The sequence below is a fragment of the Balearica regulorum genome, chromosome 19, assembly GCF_011004875.1.
Source record: "Balearica regulorum gibbericeps isolate bBalReg1 chromosome 19, bBalReg1.pri, whole genome shotgun sequence".
NCBI classification, from domain to species: Eukaryota; Metazoa; Chordata; class Aves; order Gruiformes; family Gruidae; genus Balearica; species Balearica regulorum.
In genome coordinates this window covers 2,279,619-2,303,352 of record NC_046202.1, presented here as the reverse complement: position 1 = coordinate 2,303,352, position 23,734 = coordinate 2,279,619, and the positions used below count along the sequence as shown (strand labels likewise).

Sequence of the window (23,734 nt, the reverse complement as noted above, 5' to 3'; positions counted from 1 at the left end):
CATCACACCGCATCGCATCACACCGCACCGCATCACACCAGGCACCCAGCAGCGCTCTGCTCCACGTTTCAGGCCCATCGCTTTAACAGACACGGGAATTTTAATTCTGCTTTGATGATTGCCACTGCTTGTTTTGCTCCGCGTCATCGACCGTAGCATGGGTTTGTCGCTGCGGAAATACCAGAGCGGGGAATGTTGGAAGGTGTGTGAATACAGAGCCAAATCCCACACCCCACGTGCTGATTTAGTGTAATGCCTTTGAGTAGAAATTGAGAAATAAAGGGCTTCAGCTTGTTTTATCTTCCTGGGTGCCTGCTCTGCTTGCTGGGCACCTAGTAATCTGAATTTCACACTGCTGGACAAAAGATTTCTTAGCATACAGGCAGAAAGTTTTCCAAGAAAATGATCAGCCATCTGTTCCACAGCCAGCTTCAGTTTTTATCAGGAGGCATGTGTTTTTTGTTCCTCCCTTTCTTCATGGGTGTTCATGCTCTATCTTTTGCCAGTTTTTGTGAATTAAAGGTTCATTGTTCCCAATGGAGGGTGTCAGTAGGAATGGGGTAGGTATAGTTATTTCAATACTGCTTGGGGCATATTCTAAATTATCTTTTTTTTTTTTTTTTTTTTTTGCCTGGAAGAAGAGAAGAAGTAAAAGGTACATGGGAAAAGGTAGAGAAATTTGTTGGAGGGTAGTTTTACTAAAACAGCACAGCAGTGACTTGTGCAGTATTGCTATATTAGGAGCACTCTGAAAAAAAACACCAGAAACTGAATTTCCCCCCGCAATATTGTTCTTCTGCTGGTTTACAGAACTATATTGAAAAAAAGAGAAGTAACATGACTGTAATTAAACAAACAAAATGGTACAGCATTAGCCATTCTCCCCTCCCATCTGCAGGTACGTGCTTGTGTCCCCCTTTGTGTGTTAGGTGGAATAGTGCTCCTGCAGATGGACAAAGTAGATTCCTGGGGAACTGTTAACAGTTTTTATGAGTTATATTGGGCTGATTCATATATTTATCAAATGTGCTACTGCTATTAACGTTCGCCCAGGGCACTCCTGCCCTCTGTGTGTGTGTTTCCTCACTCTCTGTTGCAAGGATTTGCCTATAAACCATGTGCAGTAGCAATACCTGGGATTTGGAGGGTGGTGAAGTCCACTGGTCAGTTAGCATACAAAGCTCACTGTCTGAAGTAGCTCTTCCTTTCAGTTATTTTTTTTTTTTAAATACTGCTGTTGACATGAAATCCCCAGTTTGCACGGTGGGGAAACCAGTCAGCATTTCTGCGCTGCGTGGAGCGGGGGGCTGCAGACGGGGCTGGGGTTGAGCCTGGCCTTGGCACCTCTTGTGCGCGCGGCCGGGTCCTTTGTCTGCAAAGCTGACGTCGCAGCGCCGTGGCGGGGGCTCCCCGCAGCCGGGAGCGTTGCTGTGACCGTGCCAAGGCTGTGCAAGTGTTAAGCCGCGAATGGGAAGACACTCGAGCTGCCGGCTTGGGGCTTGCACCGGGAATGCCCTCCCCAGGGTCGGCAGCGTGGCTGGGGTGGTGAGCAGTGCAGGCGCATCCCTTCCTTGCTCTTCCCACAAAACCAGCGTAGCCACAGACGAGTTGCAAATTGCACCGAAACCAGGATTCTTCTAATGGCGCGAGGGCACGGAGAGCAGAATAAAAATGCTTCCCGTGCGTGTACCTTTTGTCTCAGACTGCTGGTGCGTTGAAAGAAAGGGCTGTTCAAACTTTCCAGGTGCCTGTGAGGGCCCGTGGAGCGAGCCCTGGTGCTGGGCAGGGCTGAGTGCCTGGGCACAGCGCTCCCCGTGCTTCCAGCACCTGGGCCGTCCTCTGCCTTTGGAGCCAGCTCAGAAGAAATGCATAAATAATTGAGCCAAGGTACTTACACACACATGTTTTATGGCAAATGGCTGTGTGGTTCGTGATCATTTTTTCCAGAAACAGGTTTTATGATAATATAGTAAAAATATTAAATTAGAAAATGCCTCACTAAGGGTGATAAAACCTTACTACAGTGGAAATAGGTAATTATCCCCTCTACAGCCTAAATGACAGTTTAAAAGAAATAAAAATGTTAGTGCTCATTACTTGCTTTTGTAGGTTGCAATAAAGGGTAAGTTAAATTTTAATTCAAGGAAGACCCCTCTATCGACCTGCTTCTTCCTCACTCTCTACCTGAGGTGTAAGTACTCTTAATTACTCGCATAGGTTATTCCTCAGCACATTGCTAAGACCAGTACCTCTTTGTGCTAAAGTCACCTTTCCTTCATCTGGAGACAGCGGACTTGCAGTCGGGTGGGTTGTTTCAACTCAGTGGCTCAAGTCTGATGTTTAATATATATGGGTGGAGGAGAGAAATTTTACATTTTTTAACCAAAATCCAAGTTCATTATGCGTAGCCTTAAGGGGGCTGAAAGTATTAAAATCCACACTTACCCTGGTGAATTGAAACAGAGACAAGGTTAAACCTGGAGGATTGATGAGTTTTACTCTCTGCATGGTTAAATCCTGCTGAGGGGAGATGCTGTAGAAGAAAGGTAGCCTAGATGATGAGAAGAGGAAAAAAAAGGTTGGGTTATTATTTTTTTTTTTTTCAGGGTGAAATATTTGTTCTGTTTGTGGGGGTTACCTGATTTCCCCCCCTCTCCTGTCACTCTCTGCCAGGGTGTCTACCCATGCTGTGGTGTTATCCGAACAGCTCCACTTGAATTTTTACTTCGTCAGAGGTTGCCAGCATCGTGCCTGAGAGGATGGGGGCTGTGGGGTTGCTGGGCTTGGTGCTGCAGGGCCTGCCTGCCTCCCTGCCTGCCTCCCTGCCTGCCTCCCTGCCTGCCTCCCTGCCTGCCTGCCCGTGGCTGCGGGTGCAACCCCTCTTCTTTGCAGCCGTGAAACTTGGGGCGTGAATGTGGGAGTCTGCCAGTGCTGGCAAATTTCTCTGCCGGGGAAGACAAATTCTTGCTTGAAGTCTCCCTGCTTGCTTGAAAAGTTACTGTTTATTGAAAATCTGTAGGATTGGAGAAAATTCAGCATTGATCCCTGAACTCTTGTACCCATCAGAAGACTATCAAAAAATAACAATGAAGACAAAAACCTGCAGAGACTGGTTCTCCACCAGTGGGACCAAGCCAAGGCAGGCTGCAAAGAAACGTTACTTTTGGCTTTTGCCTGCTCACCGGGAGAAGACAGAAACTCTTGCTGTCTTTGGCTAGTTTCTGGGGGGTTCCCCAGCATGCACACATTATATTTGAACTTCCTTAAGCTACTGAGGACTGTAAAAGAATGAATGTATAAGAGGAGAAGGGCATATGTAGAGAAACCGCAGACGGGAGCCCCTCTGCGCAGCGGAGCTGATGTTGGGAGCAAGTCGTCTTTGAATTTTGCAGAATGCCTTCGAGGTACATTGGGCAAGCAGCCAGAGGAGCTGGAAGGTTTGAAGCCTGTTACCTGTGAGTGGAGCTTGTGGACAAAACAGAAGCAGTTTCTATTGCTCGCTGGCCCCAGGGTGTGGAAGAGGAGCAGAAGACCTGCATGCAGTTTGCTGTGAGCGTGCGCAGTGGTCGGGCTGCCCGGGAGTGGATTCGTGCCCCTGGCAGCACTTACACAGGTTCCAAAAGAGGATTTCTTCAGCCCAGTCTTTTTTGTTACCCAGATGACTCAGTGGCCAGAGTGTGGGGTTTGTAGCCAGGACAAAGAACATCTCCACACTGGGCAGCTCACGTTGGCGGAGGGCAGCGGAGCCACGTGCAGTGGGAGCAGCGGCTCCTCCCGAGCAGCAGCCGTGTCTGCGGAGCCAGAGATGGATCAGGACTCAGATCTGAAATGGTGTTTAGGTTGGCTGCACAAAATCTGTGGGAGAGCATAGAGAGCGCTGGAAACGTGTGGAGACCATGTTGTTCCTTAGCAAAGCACGAAGGGATGGGAGTGAGTCCGTGTGCGAGAGCTGGGTGTTATTTAATAGCTGAGAATCAAACTTGTCTGGTTGGTGCCTGTGCCCAGCACGTGCATTAAACCAAACAAACTGCAGGAGCTGCACAGACTAGAGGCTGCGAGCCCTGAGCCGGGGCAGCAGCAGCATCCCTACGGTGGGAGAGAAAATAGAAACAATCCCGGGAAGAGGAACTGCGAGACCCTGCTGGCACTGGGACAGGTCTGCCTTGCAGAGGTGCTTTCCTGGCGCAGGAGGGAACGGGCTGGAGCCTGTCGCTGCCTGGGGCCTCGCGTGGCTCCCGGGGCTGGAAACCAGCAAAGTGGGTGCGCTTGGTATTGTCATTTATTGTGCTTAGGTTGTTTTCCTCAGTGCAATTAAGTCACCATTTTTAAAATGAGGCATATACCAGGGAGAGGGGAGAGAGAACGAAATCGGTGATGTTTCGTTGAAAGTGCCCCAAGCCGCTCAGCCTCCTCTGACAGGAGCAAACCGCAAGTGTTTGTCAGCTTTGCCCACCTGAGTGTGAAATGATCTTCTATCAAAACACCAGTTTCAGCATTTCCCTCTCTGCTCCCGACACGTGAACCCCGCTGCGGACAGGAACCGCTGCGCGCTGCCCAGGAATTTCATCGAGATTGCAGCGCGAGTGGAAACGTTTGCTCAGTGTAATGATGGGGTCTGAGCCGAGCCGGCGAAGCAAGGCTGGAGGGCCGTGATTGTCGGAGGACTAAATAGCATCACTCTGCATTTTCCTTCCGATCATTTGACGGAGCCTTAAAGTCACAATGTCCTTGTTGGCAGTAGTGCCGCTTGCCATCTGATTTCTCAGTTGAAACAGCAAAAGCGAGTTATATTTATCAGTTAATAGCAAAGATGGAAAATGTTGTAGGCTTGAGTGAGGTGTTCCTCTCCCTCCTCCTTTTTTCTTTGACGTTTCGAAGTTTTTGGCTTTTCATGTATCAGTTGTTCGGTTTTCTAGAAGTGTTTTAGTTTTGCATTTGTGTTAAACTTGCTAAAACCTTTGTGCACGCTCCCGATTTAACACAGAAACTCCAATTGTGGTTTCATAGTCTTGGCTGAGCTTTGCACACGAAGATGGTGTCGACCATTTTGTTAGGTAAGGAGAGCAGCTGATGGGTAAATTAGCTTCTAAATGAAAATTAATTAGAGAGATGTGGCCCTGTGAATTAGAACGGTTTCTTGTCTCAGTGGTCCGTGCGCGTCTGTCCATCCTCCCGCACTGCTGGAACGGACACTTCCTTCCTCGTCCTCCTGGGATTAATGGCTGGCGTTTTTCTGCCATCACTGGTCAAAGCTGAGAAGTTCCTTCTTTCACGAGGCTGACAAGTAACTTTCTCCAGTGGAAGTGTCTGCAAGAAGCAGACAGTTTTCAAACCAGTTGCCATCTTTTATTGATCTGCAGAGGAGCGAGGCGTCAAAGCAGCCCCTAGCGAGAGTGGTCCCCGTTGTGGTCTTAATAGAGGCGGCAGCCAGAATCACAGTGTTGCTGTCAGGTCTGAATTTCATCCTTTGAAGCCATGTTTTACTCATTCTTGAGCGGTGGAGAAGTCTCTTCTCTGCCTGTCCTGACAGTTTTCCTGACCCGGCTCCTGCAGCGGGTGCTTTCCCGGGCGCCCACGGCAATGGGATCGTTTGGTGCTTCTCTAATAACCCTGATGGCTGTTAGCGTGTGCGGAAGGGAAAAATCCTGTCCTCTGTGTAACCAGCACTCCGCTCTGCGTGGGCTGTCCTCTTACAACACGCTGTTGCTTTAGAAAATGCGTCTGTTAAAAAAAGAAGGCTCTCCCAATGCTTTTTCGTTGATTTCCAGAAATGTGATTTAAAAAATGCTCTCTCCTTTCCCCCATCTCTCTTCTCAGGTTACTTTGGTTCTAAAATTAAAGATAAATAACTCCAGCCCACTTTATTTTTTTTTTTTTTTAAAGGGAAACTTGCTCCTGTTATCAGAATTGCTGTATATGTGATATTAATTGGAATCTTGTTGCTAGGTCATTTTCATTGTTTTTCAAGTACCGTCAAGTCCAAGAAAATGTATGAAAACTAAATTATAGTCCCACGTAGACTGTCTGATTGAATCCTCCTTATGGCTCTGCGGTCTCATACATCCTATTAAAATATTCAATCTTGTTTTCTTACTTGAAGAGCCTGTCTGTAAAGGGCAAACTTACAGAAAACCTCATTCTCTAGAGATATGGTATCCAGCCACACTGAAATATTTACATATTTCTGTACTGTGTGTGCTTGGTCTTATGCAAGTTCTTCCCTTTGCCTGTATTTATTAGTAAAGATTGTTGAACGCATTTTTAATTATACCAGGCCTTTTCATTTTAAGGAGTGGACGGTTTTGCTGGCAGCCTCTTGCTTCCATTTCAACCTTGAAAAAAGTAACTTTTCTCCCTCTTTTCCCCAGGACGGAGCTTTATCGTTCACTGTTTGGAAAAACCACGAGTCCTGAAGAACCCGAGCAGAATTAACATCAGGCCTTCGCGCCAGGATTGAGCACACCGGCCGGCCGGCGGGCGAGGAGCTGCCCCGTCTCGTGGCATCTCTTGTGGCATCTCCTCTGTCGGGGCAGCTGCTGGCCCGGCTCTCGGGTGCTCACCTAAAGATTTTGCCAGAGCAAAGTCTCTCCAGCTGCTGGTTCGGTGCTGAAAACCTCACTGAAGGAACATCAGGCACGGTTACTGCTAGATCACCCAGGCTCAGAAAGGAGAGAGCGGGGTAGATGTTTAGCTTGGCTAGACGCCCTCCTCTCGTGCTTTAAAATGAACTCTGCTTCCTCCCAAAGACCGTCCATTTTTAACTATTCCCTTTAAATTCCTGACCTTGATTTTGCAATCTGCTCAGCGCGGGCGCAGTGTTCTGCCGGGGGAGGGACGCGCGATTCAGAGCGGCAGGGACCCACCCCCCCCGCAATGGGGTCACCCACGTTTTATTAAAGCCTTAGCGATTTCTGGGGGGGGAATTGGGGGGGTGGGGGGGCACACGGTGTTTAAGCATGCAGTTCCGGTCATTGGCTGCATATCTGGAATGTGCGACTTTATTTTTCACTGAGTCAAGAGGATTTAAATGTTATTTACATAATTAACATGGCCTTAAAACAGAGAAAAGGTGCTCTCTGTGCAGACAGCCGGCGCTCCCAGTTCACGCGCCCGTTCCTGCACACAGGGACGTTAGCTGACGTGCTGAGCGCGGCACGGGGTGCGTCTGGGGCTACTTCTGCCGACAGAACATACTGGTGAATTTTTCAGTCCGGCATTGATCCTGTACACTCAGGTTTTTTTCTGCTGATCATGACTCTGAGCCGTCCTGTGTTCACCCTCACGGTGACACGCTGTTGAAGGATGCCAGCACGAAGGTGGCACTGGCCAGAGGAGATGAGGGGTTGTGTGGGGTTTTTATATCCAAAGGTCATAAGCTGGAAATTAAATCCCCATCAGGGGAATTTGTTGGCCTGCTGTGATCAATCTGAAAGGGACGTTAGCTTGCGTAAATAATATGTGCATATATACGTGTGCAAGGTGGCCATTGCTTGTGACCACATGAACTGCACTGTCTGTGGTTTATGTTTCCCGCAATCTAATTAAAATGCTTTGGAAACTGAGTGTCCGAGTGTGATCAGTGCACAGCCCCATTTTGGAATGTCATAGTAAGACAAGGGTTTGGGGGTGGTTTTTTTTTTTTCCTCCCTGCATAAAGTTGCGGCTTACCAACTTTTCAGTGGGCAACTAAATTCTACTTTTTAAATTCTTTCTTTCTTATGAAACGTAAATAAAAATAGATTCTGTTTTTCAGTATGTAACAGATGACTGTGGAGGGAGGGCAGCCGGCTCCACGCCCGGCGCTTCCCCAGTGCACAGGAGCAGCCGGTCCCACCGTGAGCGTCTGCAGGGCGATTCCCCGTGCCCTGCTCCCGCCGTCCTGCTCCCCAGGTGGCCTCTGCTTGAAACCAGACGTGCTGCCACACAGTTAGATCTTTTTCTTGGTTGTTGGTTTGGGGTTTGTTTTTTTTCCCCCCCTCTTGGAAGAATTTCTCAGTAGCTGCATTGTTGCACTTCGGTGTGTCCCTGGAGCTGTCTGCAGAGCTGACACTAATTAATCGTTTTTGCACCTCATCATTACAGATTTAAGGCTCCCTTCCAGTACACAGCTTCCCAATACCTTCGATGCAGAGTCCACCACAGCAAGAGCGAACCAGCTCAGCTCCAGAGACTTGGCTGGGACAGGGGCGTGTGTGTGAAATCCTGGGTCTAAAAGCAGGGAAAAAAAAAAGCGCATCTGTGTAGGGATGCAGTTCTGGCTGGATTCCACCCCGCCACCCGCCCCCTCCCCGCACAGAGTACCCTGGGGACAGCCCCGCGCATGGTGCTCGTCACAGAATCAGAATATTTCCTTTGGGCAAGGATCCGTGCACTACCCCAGGGTTCTTCTGTGATTTTTTTTTTTTTTTTCCTTAAAGCAGGAAAGAAAAAGTGTGATGATGTCATTAAACGCAGCTCCTCCAACCTGCTGCAGCTCTCAGCAGGGTACCTGGATTTTCGCCTGTGCTTCGGGCAGCCGCGGGCCCGGAGTCTCAGGCGGGCTCTGCTGGGGGAGCCGTTGGCTCCATCAGAGCTTTTCTTGTCCCCGGTCCTTGGTCCTCGGGCCGCCCCGATCAATGCGGGAGAGGTGGCGGCAGCGGGCGGGCTCCCTGCCCTGTGGAAGAACGTAGCATTTTTCTTGGATTTAGAAAATAAGTGCCACGGTGAGTATTGACTTTGTGTGGAAAACATACGTATCGTGGATGAATAAATCTTTACGCTCACTTGCAGCGAAGCAGCAGCTGCAGCTCTCGGGGAAGTGCATTGATTTCTCCCGTTTCCCCCCCCCAGCTCGCAGCTCTCTGGTCAAAATTTGCCAGGCGGAAACGGACTAAATGTCACTGCTGGCTCCTGGCCGCGGCCCTTTCTGTTCCCGGCGCCACTAATCACCTTCCGTACAGCAAAGAGCCCGGCAGCGGCACTCAGCCCTCCCGTGCAGCTGCCAGAGCCACGGGCAAAGCACCGGGGAGCTGTGGGGAGAGGGGCCCAAAGGCACAGAGGGACCACGGCCACGAGCAAGGGCCGACGTAAGGCCCATGCCAGGGTGTGGTGAGCAATCCTGCGTTCGTTAGCCAGCCGGGTCGTTAAGCTGAGCGTGATGCCTGCCAGTGGGCTGCTCCGGTGCAGAGGGCTGCACCCACGGCCTCCCCGGCTGCTGCCGTCCTCCGGCTCTGACCATCGGCCACGGCCTGTCCCCTCCGCCCACCCCCCGCCAATTCGCGCTCCCCAGCAATACGCAGAAACCGGCGCGACGTGGCGGCACCTTCCGCTGTCCCGTACGGACACAATCCGCCCGCTGAGGGTCAAGGCCTGCGTCCGCCAGCACAGAACCATACCTGTGCTTGTTTTCTGAGCAGCAGCAAAAGCTGTGTGGTCTTCGACCATCATTAAAATCTCATGGTTTAATAACCGCAATTCTGAGAGGCATCAAGGGGAGTAAATTAGCTGCTTCCAAACTTTGTGTCGCTGGAATGGTTTCACGCTGCTTGCGCTGTCAGAGCAAACATTAAGCCTGTTTAACGGAACGCGCCACGTCCCGACCCTACGTCGGGGTTTGCCGTGCTGGCGAGTTGTCTGGCCGCTCTCTGTGCGGCGGCTCCGGGTGCTGCCTGGCCACGCTGCCGCTGCGCCTCCCCTTCCAGTTTGACTTCTGTGTCCTTTAAAGTTGTAGCACCAGGGCACTTGGGTTTTTTTTTTTTCTTTTTTTTGAGAGCGAGCGGGATGTAGTGTTAAAAGGGTAATATGAACCACTTTAAATGTGATATAACTTCTCATTCATATTGTTTGAAGAGATAAGAGTCAAAGCCCTACTAAGCATGCTTTTGAATTTACTTATCAGTGTTTAAGCAGGCTTTTCTCCCTGCCATCCCCCCCCACCACCTGGGTAGTGCGATACACGGGGAGAACCTGGGCCGGCAGCGTCAGCTCACGAGGCCCCCGTTTCATCCGCTGACCTTGCTGGTAAGGGCAGCGCTTTATTCCTGGCACAGAAACGTCCCTCGCCTGGATTTGAATACGCTGCGGGAGAAAGCGCAGCCCGTGTAATCTCCGAGTAACAACTCGTCAGAGCCGCTGCCCGGAGTGGCTCCAGCGGTGACGCGCCGGTGTCCCGCAGCCGGGGCTCGGCAGCTCTGCCCCATGCGCCGCTGTGGCCGTGGGCACCTCGCACGGCCCCGGCCCCTCACAGCCCCCAGCCCACGCGCATCGCGTCCGGTATCGCGGGGCTGCGGCGTGGGCAGAAGCTCTGAGTGCTGTTGAATAAGGGCACAGATATCCAGGGTGATTTCCACCAAGTTTTCCTAATGCTGCCAATTAACAGCAAGTGAGATAAATCCCCCCCCAAATAAAATATTAATTCTTTATTAATTCATGATACAGCTGCTAATTAGTGCCTAGACAAATGGACATTATACCTTTGCAAAACATTGCACAGCAACTAGGCGTAGCTGGGAATTTACGTGTGCGATGGGGGGGACGGGACAGAGGGTTTGTGTTAATCCTCCCCCACCCCACAATAGCAAAGAATTTCAACTTTCAGACAAACAACTTCATTTACAAGTGTGTCTCTAATTAGCTGCAGAATTAGTAAAGCAGAGTTTTCCCCCCATAGATCGGCGAAACCCCTGAGGGAGGCTGTGGAATAGAGAGAATCGCATTTCCAATTATTTTGTTGAATTGCTAATTTAGTTATTGTGCCTGGCGTAATTGTGATGGGTATTGGGTGTGCAATTCAATTTGTTTTAAATATTTGTGGGAAGGCTGATCAGTAATGGAGCTGACCTATTTCATGGCCCAAATTGAGAGAAGAGACTAAAACAAAAAACAGCTACAAAGCCACAGTTTGTCTGAGTTTTTATTTTGATGTCTCTCATCCCTCTTAAGACTGTTGATGCAACAAAAGGTTTACATTAAAAGATGATGGCACTTTGATCTTGGGCTTTTGAGAGCTTACAGCTTTGGTACTGCTTTTCTTGGCATTTTAATATGTAGATATTTTAGGCTAAAGAGTTTTAAATGCATTTCTGGAGTTCAGTAGGGTCCGTCGTGTCGGTCCCCCCCCCCCCCCCCCGTTATATTATGTTTGTTAAGGTGATTTATGTTTTTAACTATCAGGATTCTGGTTTGAGAAATGAGTGAAAGATGACTGCTAGTGTCGCGTTTGCTAACGTGGGCCAATGTAACGTGTCACTGATACTCACCTTTGATGTGGGGAATGCGTGGCAGGGTGCGTGTCCCGGTGGGCAGGGGACACCCCTCAACCAACGCTCCAGCCCTTCCTTTGCTGCGGCTCCTGCGGACCAGCCGCTCGGGGAGAGGGGTCAGGGCCGCTCCCCACCGCCCTCAGGCAATGGCCGGGGCTGGGTTTTTCCTTTCTGCTCGTTTCGGTCACTAGAATGTTAAAATAAACCCACGGAGGAGGAACAAGCCCTGCCAATGGCTCGCTGGGCTGGAGCTGGTCCTTCCACCAGCACCCCCGCGGCTCAGCACAGCTCAGCACCGGCCGGCCGGCTCCTCCCGCCGCTGGGGACGTGATGAAGCTGGAGAAAGGTAAATCAAATCCTCGTGGCCTGGTTCGTAGGAGTACAAACCTCTGCCCGGCTGAGGTGTCAGGACGGGATGTCCCGGGGCAGGGGAACAAGAGCGGCAACAGCCCCCCGAGAGGCACAGGATGGTGCAGAGCCCATCAACTCCGGCGAGGGGCACAGCCAGACCACAACGTACTCCAGCTCCATCCTCCTGCGCCAGCAGCCACCAGACCTCCTTCCAGAGGTGCCGCATAAAACTCCTTGTTCTTGCCTTAAGGAAAAGCCAGGCTCCTCAGGGGAGCTCGGGACAACGGGGGGACACAGAGATTTCCACTCCTGGCAGCAGAGATGTAATTCATTCTTTTTATTAAAAGAAATTGAGGTAAGTGAAATACTTCAGCACCAGCGAGAACCGTACGTACTGAGGGTGGTTTCCCCGCCGCCCCTGTCCCACCGGGCAACCGACCTGCACGCCTGCGGCACCGGGGCGGGGGGAGAACGGCCGGGACGGCGGCCGGTGACGCTGCCACGGTGCTGCTGCAGGCCCAGAGCTCCGCAGGGCTCCCCGGGCTCGGACTTCAGACCGGCTCCGATGTCACCGATGGTTTATGGGGCTGCTTTACCCCCAAATGACGCGGGGCTGACCCCGTGCCCGTAACACTGAACCAGAGGGGGCTGCTCTTGCCCAGCAGGTAAGAGACGTTGGCAGCGACAGCTCCCCCCTCCCCAGGCAGAAGGAAGGGAGCAGTGGGCACCGGGACGCTTCCCGCAACACCCGCAGATGGCCCGGACAAGGGACTGACTTGTGACACCACCGGTAGGAAATCCTGGTGACGGCGGAGGAGCCCAACGAGTCGCCCGCACCGTGATGCCCCCCGAGCGGTCCTGCCTGGCTGAGACATTCTGTCTGTCCTGCTGCAGCCAGCATTGGCGTAAGTAAAAGCATCTTTGGGGGTTGTTCAGGGGGCTCTAGTGGGGGGGAAAAAAAAAGTCTTTTACATGAAATTAGGGTTCTTACCTATTAAGAAAAAAGCTAGTCCTTCAGATGAGCAGCAGGGCTGCACCGAAGCTGCTCGTCCCCCCCGGGGAGGAGAGCGGTGACCCCGGTGCCGCACCTCGATTTTACACGCACAGAAGGGCTGCACTGCACTCCAGAAGGAACAGTACAGGTGTGAGGCACTGGCATCATCGTTAATTAATTCTCTCATAAAAACATCCCTTCTGATTCACACTATACTAAAAGGGGAACTGTAAAATCTGAAATACTTTTAAGACAATCATTGGTGTAAGCTCTCCAGCACTACTTAGACCAAGTTCCGTAACAGTATCTGGGTATTTGGGGTCGACTGCACTTCCCTCCAGAGTTCCAGCTTCTCTGATCTTTTATTACGGTCAGGAGACCCACAAAAATAAAAAGGGTAGGAATAAGCCACGGACCTGGGCTGGGGTCAGCCGGCGGTGATCGACGCTGCTGCCACAGCTCCGACCCGGGCAGCCCGGCTCAGCGCCGGCTGCACGTACCTGCCGAGCATCCGCTGGAGACAAGGATTCCTGACCGGCTGCAAAGCGTGAGCGCCCGAACGGGTGAAAAAGCCAGCCGGGGCTGAGGAAGGGGATTACCAAAACCACCTTTCTGGGGTATTTGACTCCGTCCTTTCCCCTCCCTCACCCTGGCAGGCTGTATCTTTCTGCTTCAGTTACCTACTCACCCGAAAGGGATTAGCACTTACATGATGTATGTGCAGCAGTGGGGCTGCCGCATCCCTTATCCCCCAAAATAAGCAGGGAAGGCAGAGCAGAAATGGCTCAACAGCTGCGGTTTGGTCTCCTCTTTTACCTCCTCCCAGAAGGGCCTTTCTCACGGTCTACTCACCTGTTCTAAAGGAACTGGGCACAAAGGCAAAGCGAGTGGGGATTCAGCCTCCAAAATCCTGCCCCGCCACCCTCCCGGTCCCGGGAACCCCCGGAGCCTTCCCCGCAGCCTGCCTGGGGGACGGGGACAAACGACGCCGGTTTTCCTCTACTACTAAGTAACAAGACAGACGTTTGAAACAGAAACACCGCTGGCTGGCCGAGACAGGGGGGCTGATCGGTGGTGGGCTCCGCTCGCCCACGGGACGCCAGGCGGGAGGATCCTGGGCTCCCACCCGCTCCTGGGGGACAGAGCCCACCCGTCCTCGGCCGCAGCGACGCTCTCGCAGGGGGGGGGACATTGGCACTTGTCAGCACAGAGCTGCCGCTGCCAGGCGGGGCGTGAAGAGAAGCAGGCAGGGGCACGGGGGCGTAATTTAGACGAGCCCCTGCTTTGCTATGCCAAGGCCTCACGGTACCGGAGCACCCTTCATTGCCTGGCTGTAGCGCTTTCGGGTGGCAGCCGAACAGCGAACTGATGCATTGGTCCAGTCACGCTTTGTTAAATAAATAAGGTACAGTTAGACAGCTGTAACTCAATTCCGCAGGCGCTTGTGTTATATGTTTTCCTCGTGTCTCTGGCCAAAGAACACATTTCCTCTGGTCAGTCTGATTTGAAAAAATAAAAATGTCACTCTTCCAGCGTTTCCCTGAGCCTCCCCGTCTCGGTACAGTGGTCGCAGTCGAGCAGACAAAGGGCAATTCTGAGCTTTTTTTTTTTTTTTTTTCCTCCACTGTACTGGGCAGGGGGGAGTGTGGGAAATCGATGCTCTTACGTTGAAGAAGGCGAGTCCATTGTGGAGAGGATCCGCACGATCTCGGCTCGCTGGGTGGGTGATATATGCTGGGTCATGTGCACTATCGAATCCATGGCAACCTCCGGATTGGCCTGGACCAGGCTGGAAAGAGGCGAGAGTTAAGTGACGGCAGCCCCGGCACTCGCACCGGAGCGCGTCCGACAGCTCCCCGTCAGGTCTGGGGAGGGGGGGGAACTGAAATACGGGGTCTGCAAGGGAGACCGGACGAGGCAGCAGGCACTACCGACAGCTGACAGCGAGCAGCGCAAGAGCTGTGCTCGCTTGGAGGTCCTTCATGGCACTTAATTTGCCGGTGGCAGACCTGCTCAGACACGCACGGAGGGCTGGAATCCCGAGAGGCCGGACCACGTGGCCCCGGGGCAGACACGGGGAGGCCAGGAGCTCCGGAGCGTGCCCCGATCCCGCCAGCAGCACCCACAGAGGCTGCCGAGAGCACCCGCGTCTTCCCCTCCCAGACGACGCAGAGCCCCGTCCGCAGCAGCACGGACGGAGAAACCGGTGGCAACGCCAGGAAGGGACACTGCCGAGTCAGACGCGGGACGTGGAAACCAGAGGGGCTTCACCCCGCGCTTCGGTGCCCTCCCCCAGCTCCGCTGTCTCGGAAGCAAAGCTGCTTTAAGAGACCGCCAGTCTAAGACAGAAAAATTATCAAAACTGGATCTGGTCAAGTCTAGCAGAGCGCTGGGTTCAGAGGCTTAACTGGCTCCGCTGGATGAACGTCTGTGCAAATGCGCACAGTAACTCTTACAAGCGGGAGGAACAGATACTCTACCAACGTGTTAGTATTTGGGAGGGGGGGTTATTTGGTGTAGTTCTGAACAGCCATTGAGGGGAACTGGGCATTTTAGGACGGTGAGCACAGACAAAAAACTAGGTAGCTTGCCTGGGAAATTTGGGGCCAGAAAAAATAAAGGGAAGGCAGGCGTGAGGATATTCTGGCCATGGGTGGTGAACACAGCGCTTTGACAGCAGTAGCACAGCCCGGAGATTTGCTTTCTCTCCTTGCTTCACGCGGCCCTCTAAAATAAGTGACCTCCTACAAAAGAACATTTTTCCCTTTTCTGTCTCAAACGGAGGGAAGCGACACCAGCGGTGAAATTTCTGTGCCCTGGCTCTTCACGGCTCCCGGTTCAGTGAAGGGCGGGCACGGCCGGGAGGTTCGGATGCTGCTGGCAGAGCTCTGATCTGCTGGCGGGTGATTTTTGCTCAAGGCACCTGCAGGTACAGCAGCACTACGGCCCGGGCAGGAGGAACAGGGCATGCAGACCTTGTACAGATCCCTCTGTTTCACCGTAGCTCCACATTTGCCCCCGTATTTGCGTTTCCACATACCCTTGACGTGTTTGCCATACAAAAAGGCCAGCGAACGCGGAACTGACTGATGCGCTTTCCTCGGCTGGGGAAGCGGACCGGCCAAGATCAGAGGCTGAATTTTTTAAAATCCCTGTTCTGCAGGGGCAGAGCGCGCGTAGCTGGCTTACCTCCGTATCTGTTTGAGGATGTAGTCCCTCGAGATGTATTTGATGTTTTCATCCACAACCGAGCGAACGCCTTCCTCCTCCGTTAGCTGTTTTTCCAGCCACTCCACCAGGTCCTTGTTACTGTCCCATAGGTACGCCTGCGAACACACCGCAAGCGTCACCCGGTGTCCCGGTGCTCCCCACGCACCCTTCCCGAAATTTAACTCGCAACTATTGGCAGCCGTGGGTAAAACATTCGGCTGCAGCCCTCTGTGGGTTTCCCAGCGTGCGCGGCTTTTAGAAACACAACTAAATTCCCAAAAGTCACCGATAGAATTCTTTTGCATCTCCTAAAGGGAACACGGAGGCGGCAGTGCTGCCAGAAGCTGTCCCAGCTAAAATCCCACCTTCCTTCTGGGGTCAGACGCCCAGCTTGGGGTGAAACAGGGCTGCCCCAGAGGTGAGCGGCTGACCCGGAGCTCCTCCCCGTGCTAAGCTGTCACGGGAGTCCCCGTCACCAACAAGCGTGGGATCCCCGATCCAGCCCGGAAGCCAGGCAGCCCCTTCAGCAGGTGTGTGCACAGCGGAGGAGGTCGGGGCGTCCACACGCCCCAACGGCCTTGGCTACGAATCCCTTTTTTTCTTTTGCAAGATCATTTCACCTGATATTTGCTAGGTAGTTGACTACATAATAATTCAGGAGTGTGTTAGACGCCTAATAGCCTTCTCGCTCCTCTCTTCTCCTCTCATTTTCTTTACAAATCATTTAAGAATCGTTTTGTTAATGGTTTCCGGAAAAGCAAGTACCGCCATTAGCACTCATTCATATTTATGTCATTTTATTTGGGTAATTAAACACAAAGCTCGTCATTTAAAGGTGCACTATCCTTCTCTGTTATCACTAACGAAGTCAAAGTCAGAATGACAATGAGCTCGGTGCAGTAACGCACCGTGGGGCCGAGCGGGCACCCTCCCGGCGCGGGCGCAGACCCCAGCAGACCAACCACCGCTGCACCCAGGCACCCTCGATCCTCGCGGCCGCCTCTGCGCCCTGACCGGGAGCGGGGCGATTGCAGGGGCTGGCCGGGGAGCGGGAGGCAGAAGCACCCGACGGATGTCGGCACCCGAAGGTGAAGCCTCGCCGTGGGGGCCCCGGTAACCCTTGGAGCAGCAGCAGTGAAGCCAGCAGAATACTCTGCTTCGCGGCGGGTTCCTCGGGGCAGCCTCTCCTGCTCTCCCGGCCGAGCGGTGCCCGCGCCTCCACAGCCCCCGGCATCCCTCCGAGGAGCTGAGCTTCCCCCGGGGAACAGGGGAGCGCAAAGGCGGCACCTCGCACTAATCAGCCTCCTCGCTGCTCGCCCTGCGTTCGTATATTTAATTACCACTTTCCAAAGTCCAAGGAACTGTTTCTCCCTCTTCCCCGGGATGCCCACAGGCAGCGCTCCTTCCCCGCGTTGGCGAAGGTGTTGCTGCACCCATGGGTGCGAGCCGGCGCTGCCGCGAGGAAGCCCAGAGCACAGACCCTACTCCAGCCCCCAGCATCGGTCCTGCCTGACACGCTTGAATAAGAAACAGGGATTTTTTTTTTTTTTTTTTTTTTACATTATGTATGATTGTCTTAAACCAGTGATGTCATTTCAACCTCGAGATTTTGCTTATTTCATTGTTTTTTCTTCTTACTATTTTAAACTCGTTAGGTTTTGCTCCTTGCTTCTGGCCCTAGACATGACAGAAATGCTCCCCGCATACAAAGTAGGGCACTTCGGAAGATTTCAGGGAAGGAGAAAAAAAAAAAAAATCCACCCCAAGAAGCTGCCTTACGGTTGCAGACCTGCGTAAAGCTAGATTTACCCAAGAATCCCAAAGCTTTTAGTTTAGGAGAATATTTAATACTCTTATTAATCATTTTTAATCCGTTTGCTTTTAATTAAGAAACAGCATGATGCTTTCCTATCAACATATGCCAGGGAGCAGATTAATTGTGGCTTAAGATAACTCTCCTTGATTGGTGTAATGTATTAGCTAACGAGATGCCCGCTTTTAAAGACGCTCAGACACTACCTTGGAAAGCCTGCTGCCCTCCAGAGAACACCTCCCCCCCTTTTCTGGAACCCTGGAGTGTTTGTGACTTTAAAAATAAAATAAAATAAAATAATATAAAATAAAATAAATTAAAATAAATTATAAATCAAATAAAATATAAATAAATAAAATAAAATCAAACCAAACTCAGATTGGAGGACTGTGACAAAAACAACCTAAGCGCAGCTCCAGAGATGGCTCTTCAGTTGGTGCACAAATAAAAAAAAAAAAAATTAAAAAAAAAAGAGATCCTCAGCACAGCTATCAGCTGAGGACTGCGCACGGTGCCGAGGCGACCCGCCACCCCACGCCCTGGCAGGTGGATCTGCAGCTCCCTGCGGCGTTACAGCACCGGGCAACCCGGGGGGCGCGGGATTCCCAGCGGAAGAAGGGCAGGGGCTCCCCCCGGGCTGAGACGTGGAACGGCGACAGACTGCCAGGCACCTGCGACCCGTCCCCGCCGTCGCTCAGTGCGTGGCCCGGGAACGGGGGACGGTATGGCCACAGCCTGCTCCGCAAGCAGCGGGACGGGGGGGTGAGATGGGCTGGGTGGGCATCTGGGTAAAGGCGGTGAATCCCCCACACCCGTGTCGGTGGGACAGAGCAGGACTCAGGATATTACTCCGTAAGAAAGAATAACTAAAAATAAAATAGAAATCCTGCTTTCACACCACAGAGGATCCCAAGGGTACGCAGGGACCGGTCTGCACAGCTAGGACAGCTCCTCCGCAGCAGCCGCTGCAACCGCGAGCGGCTCCGCGGTGCTATTTTTGGCACGCTGTGCACAGAAACAGGGAGATGGAGATATTCGGGGCTGGTATGTAGAGCATGTGTTGTGACTCCTGGGATTTCTGTTGGGATTTTCTGCCAGACAGCAGCCCCTCTGCGCAGCCTTCTTCCTCGCTCTGCTGAGGGAGCTGGTCGCATTGGTAAGATGCTAAGATTTTCACGTCAATGGTGCTACGCGCTTGGGAAAAAAAAACCTGTTTTGCTTTTCTGGCTGCTATAAAAAGTGTCCCCGTAACACAACAGATGACCTGGAACATTACCCAGAAGATCTCTTTCATCACCTAAAATGTGGACATTACAATTAAAAACCAGAGATCAAGCTCCACCTGGGAGAACTTCACTGAACTCAAGCCCAGGAAAGAAACTGCTTTTTCATTTACCTTCACGGTCCCTTCAACTTCCACAAACCAGCGTCTCAGCATAGCCTGGATCTGCCCATCAGTCAGCTCAGGATTGGCATCGTGGATCTTCTTTTTGACCACATCTTCTAGAAGAAGACGCCTTAATCTCCAGTAGAAGAAGGTACGGGAAGTTTTCCAGTCTAGAATGTCCTGCCCAAGACGTAAGTGGAGAAGGAGAAATGAGTGAGGGACAACATTTATGAAGAGAAATATAGATGCCTTATTCCCTACGGCAAAAAAAAAAAAAAAAAGTTTGCACTCATGACATACTTAGTTATACCGCTTGCACAAGAGAAATACAAAGACTCCCACGAGCTTTGAAGACCTTGAAATCTGCTCCTTTCTCCTTTTCTGCCTCCAGCAGAGCTTGCCCCACTGGAGATTGTTATTTCCCACGTGTCAAACCCTCCAACGGTGTCCCCAAGGAGAGCGCCAGGATACTCACAGTTATGGCACCCTTCTCCTGCATCCGGCCGGGCGTGTCGTGCAAGTCAGCGAACTGCATGGCTACCTGGTGGTAAATGGGAATCAGGAATTCCTCCCGCTCCTTGAGCTTGGTCTCCAGCTCTTTTCGGTCAGCAGGACTCAGCTCGGGGGTACCTGCAACCAGGCACAGCCACACGTCAGAGACCTTCGGCAGGGAAAAGCAGAGGGGTGTACTAAGGACTGCTGTGCGGAGGGAAGGCCAGCAGGTCTGGGCAGTCCAGAGGGAGAAGGGAGAGTTGTTCTGCTCCTGCATACAGGTGAAACCCAGCCTGGGCTTGGCCAGGACAAACACCAGCCCATCAGCTCCCAGCAACGCCAAGCAGAGCCTTGAGTCAACCGTTGAGTGTTCCAGCCCAGATTTCCTGCCACCGATGTTCAGGTGAGAGCTTCGAAGGAGTTTTCGCCACGGAAACTCTATTCCATTTAAACAGCAATGAGCTGAGCCATCAATTAAGTGACTTTTACTGGATTTACTACTAAAAAAGAGTAATGTCCCAACACGCAGTTCATTTAGCAAGAAACATGGACAATGTAAAACCACCTGCACAATTTCAAGTTTTCCTGCAGGCTGGGTCCTGCCAGTAGCTGTTGGAGCCACCGCCTCGTTACGGCGAACGCACAAGTTACGCTCGAGATGCCAAAGCCGCTCACATTCAGTTCACCAGTGATCGGCACACACACGTCTCAATCACGGACTACCGTGATGGACAAGAACAAAACTGTGTCAGGAAGATAATGTCCTGTGGAGTTCCTAATTTTTAATTTATTTTAAAGCATTCAGCTCAGATAAAATTAACTTTGATTAAAACAAAAACCACGCATTAAACAGTCTCTGATTAATTTCGGAATTGCCTGACCCAGACTAAGCCAGGCGAGGGGAAACACGTTGTGCTGTGGAGGCACGTCGCGGCTCCTGCCGCTTCCCGCAGCAGAACAAGGTGCTGCTTCCCTCAGCTGCCCCTTTATCAAACCAAGAATGTAAATCCCCTCTTCTCCCTGTAACAGGCCACAGGGAGCGTAACCGTAAGTGCAATCTCCACTGAACCTGCAGTAATTTACACCAGGTCAAAGTTAGCCCAGAAGTAGGTCAATGCTTCTCCTACACTGCCTCACCAACGCACGCGCAAGGTCCTTGTGCAGAGGCAGAGTATTTAGAGCCAATCTTAGTTCAATTTAAGCAAAGATTGCAATCTAAGCCAAATTATACGGTACTGGATATTCTGCTGAATTGCACCATTTTTTAACCTCCCATCCACACCAGAAGCTCTGGTTGCAAGTTCACGGCCTCAGAGACAGCTGCCTCCCATCCCACCTCCCCGTTGAAAGCCGAGGTCGCTGGCAATCTGAAGCCAGGTCACGGAGGAGTCTTGCTCCCAGCACTGGTGCGTTGTAACGTTCGACTGTGCTACGGCACCTTCCATTCAAACGTTAATATAACCGCCCACGCGCCTGGGAGACACGGGCGCATGACTGCGTCTTCAGTGTACAGAGGGGAGCGGAGATCTAAACCAAAGAGGTGTCCTACCCCATAGCACAAGAAGTCAACGGGAGAACCTGGAACATCAGCTGGTTGTCGTGATCCAGCCGGAGGACAACGCTCCCTTCCTTGTTATCTTGTAGCCGGAGCACCAGACTGCATTTTGTGGTGCATCAACACCACCGAACTTTTTTAGGTGTTAATCTTCCTTGTTTGTGAAGGAATGTCAATGGGATTAAACCCAACACCTACCGTTACATCACCACCTACTGTTAAAGCGCCATGCTTCCAGCCTGCGTGGCGTGGAAGGCAATCGCTGGGGAGAGGCAGGAGGACAGCGGAGCAATGGGGGTCCCCACAGCTCCACAGCGACCGTCCAGCCTGAAGACAGCGGGCTCTGGAATCGCAGCAGGAAGCCAGGGCAATCTCAGTCCCTCCCAACAAAACCAGATGAAATTAGTGGGCAGAAGCTTTACAAAAACCCCAACAACAGGGAACACTTTCACACGGTGCAAAATCAAACGGTGAGACTCACTGCCACAGGAGGTCCCGAGTACCAAACGTACAAATGGGCTCACAGGAAATGATCAAATTCACGCAAGGGAAGTCCACTGCAGGCTTCTAAGCACGAAGATGCAGATACAAGTCAGTTCTCAGGAAGCCTCTACACCCCAGGACTGCTGGAAGCTGAGGGAGCATCCCGGGGAAAGCACCACACTGCATTTGCACGATGCTTCTACTCCTGCCCTGAGCACCCGTGGCTGACACGACGGTCCAGAGCCCAGCACCCCCGTGGCTCTCCCCGGAGGGTGCAGCACCGCGGCAGCTCGTGCACAGCACCGTGCCGGCGGGGCTTTGGCTCAGACCCACCCTCGAGCCCGCTGCCTGCAGGTCCTGTCCTCTTCTCCTTTGCACCACCTACGTTTTCGTTTCCTTCTAGAGCTCCTCTTCCCAGTCAGAACAGGTTTGAACACACGCGCACACTTCCGAGCCACAGGCCAGCCATACGATTCTTTCTAGGGAAGGAATGTTTTTATGTGCCTACCAATACAAATGTTACCTAACCTTTCAAATGCTTGTAAGAAGGTTTTAATGAAGAGAAGCTACTCTTAGAACCTTCAGAATAAAAAATTATATATATTTATCCATGTTAAATTCACAGGCTCCTACACACCTCCCTTTTTTAAACGGCAACGCGTGCGCTTAAGCCAGTAACGCTGATGTATTCTGGTCTATCTGCCACACTCACGGTGTACAGTCAAACCAGCCAGGCCCAGTAATGATTTAGGTGAGATTAACAAATATGTCAATGTCTATTTTCTGCTTAATTTAAAAGCAGCGTCTATAAAGATTTTTGACTTCTGAACCCTGTTCTCCTGGAAGAAAGAAGGTAACAATGAGGAGGGGGGATAAAGAGTGATTATCCCATCATCGATCGTTTGTCAGGAGCATTTCTTATTCACTGGACTATTGTAAAAAGCTAAGCTCTCGATCAATCCTGTAAGCCCCCTGTACAATTAAATATCTTGGAATGGTTTTCTTTCTTTCCTAGTCAGATCTTGAGGCCTCAGGGTTTTTCAGAAAGCTGGGGCATTATTTATTTATTTCTTGGAAAAAGAAGTCTCCTTCCACAAATCTTATACTGGCAAGGAGAGGGGAGTTAAAATATGGGATTCCTGTGCTCTAAAGGTACTTGACAGTTAATGAAACTGTTAAAGTTTAAATCATAGGAACATTATAGACCTCTAGGTATGGATCGGCTACTAATCAATAGAGAAACAAAAGAAGCAGCGCTCTGAAACGGCCGCATTACAATGCAAACACAAAGCGCAGCGGGGTCGGCGTGCAGGTGGGGCACGCAGGTAAGACAAGACGAGGATGTAAAGGAAGAAGGAACACGCGTGACCTTCCTAAGCTGGCAGGCAGCGCAGGACACTTTCTAAGGCGGCACCCTGAGCGCCACAAAACGTCACATTTATCTTGGATTGCAGTTTGCTCTGCAGTCTCCAAGTACGCTTGTGTCTATATATAGTGCTGGTACGGCCACAGCCGTTGGCGTGATCGGAAGGGGCCAGGGAACGTCTCAATCCGGCTCCCAACACCTTTAACGCCTTCCCAGAGCGGTAAATGCACCGGGCCCTCTTCATTCTGCGGTGGCTTTTACCGATCAATAGCAAAACTGCCGTAAGCAAGTTGAAAAAATACCCTGGGTAAGCACTAACATCAGGGTACCAAAAAGATTAGAGACTCTTTTCTGAGGTGAAAGAGCAGCGTCCAGGGCCCTCGCTGGGGAGGGGGACTTGCCAAAATGCCCTTCACCCTACAGATATTCTTCACGAGCAGGCGAGGGATTTGTCCTTGCTAAAACCCTCCGCACAAACACACCCGGTTACACCAACAGAACCCACTTCAAAACCACGCATAAGAAGTATTTAACCTAAAACGTTCCCAAATACTTCCTGCCGGAAGCTGGTGCCTGCCTCTCTCCCCCATCGTCCCCCCCAGCCTGTGCCCATCTCTGCCGTCCCTGTGGGGTGACACCAGCCTCCCCATCCAGCAGCTGCAGCCTGGCTTTCGGGGTTACAAACTCTTTCTTCCGCGTCCTACAGCCCGTAGCAGCCCCCCAACCCTCAGGTCTGGGCTCTCAGCACCCCGGTGGCACAGAACAATAAATGCCAAGTACCACGGTTGCCAAAACAAGCCCTTTAACCACCCCGCAGAGAAGCGTTTCCCGGCTGCCACGGCA

The 23,734-nt window shown here is 51.8% G+C and overlaps 2 protein-coding genes across 10 annotated transcripts in view; one reads left to right on the top strand and one right to left on the bottom strand.

Annotated features, from left to right (window-relative positions):
- Nucleotides 1-7,562, top strand: part of AATF (apoptosis antagonizing transcription factor) — a 56,336-nt gene extending 48,774 nt beyond the window's left edge. Inside the window, exon 12 of the mRNA XM_010313617.2 lies at nt 6,369-7,562. Coding sequence (XP_010311919.2) covers nt 6,369-6,432 — 64 coding nt within the window. The 3' untranslated portion in view covers nt 6,433-7,562. The remainder of the gene's footprint in view (nt 1-6,368) is intronic.
- A 4,351-nt stretch (nt 7,563-11,913) lies between these two features.
- The window catches only part of ACACA (acetyl-CoA carboxylase alpha), a 146,114-nt gene continuing 134,293 nt past the window's right edge, over nt 11,914-23,734 (bottom strand). For all 9 annotated transcript variants that reach the window (XM_075771715.1, XM_075771716.1, XM_075771720.1 and 6 more), the window contains 4 exons: nt 19,471-19,625; nt 19,005-19,175; nt 15,775-15,911; nt 11,914-14,374 (listed from right to left, as the gene is read on the bottom strand). In XM_075771715.1, the coding sequence (XP_075627830.1) occupies nt 14,248-14,374; nt 15,775-15,911; nt 19,005-19,175; nt 19,471-19,625 (590 nt within the window). In that variant the 3' untranslated portion in view covers nt 11,914-14,247. The remainder of the gene's footprint in view (nt 14,375-15,774; nt 15,912-19,004; nt 19,176-19,470; nt 19,626-23,734) is intronic.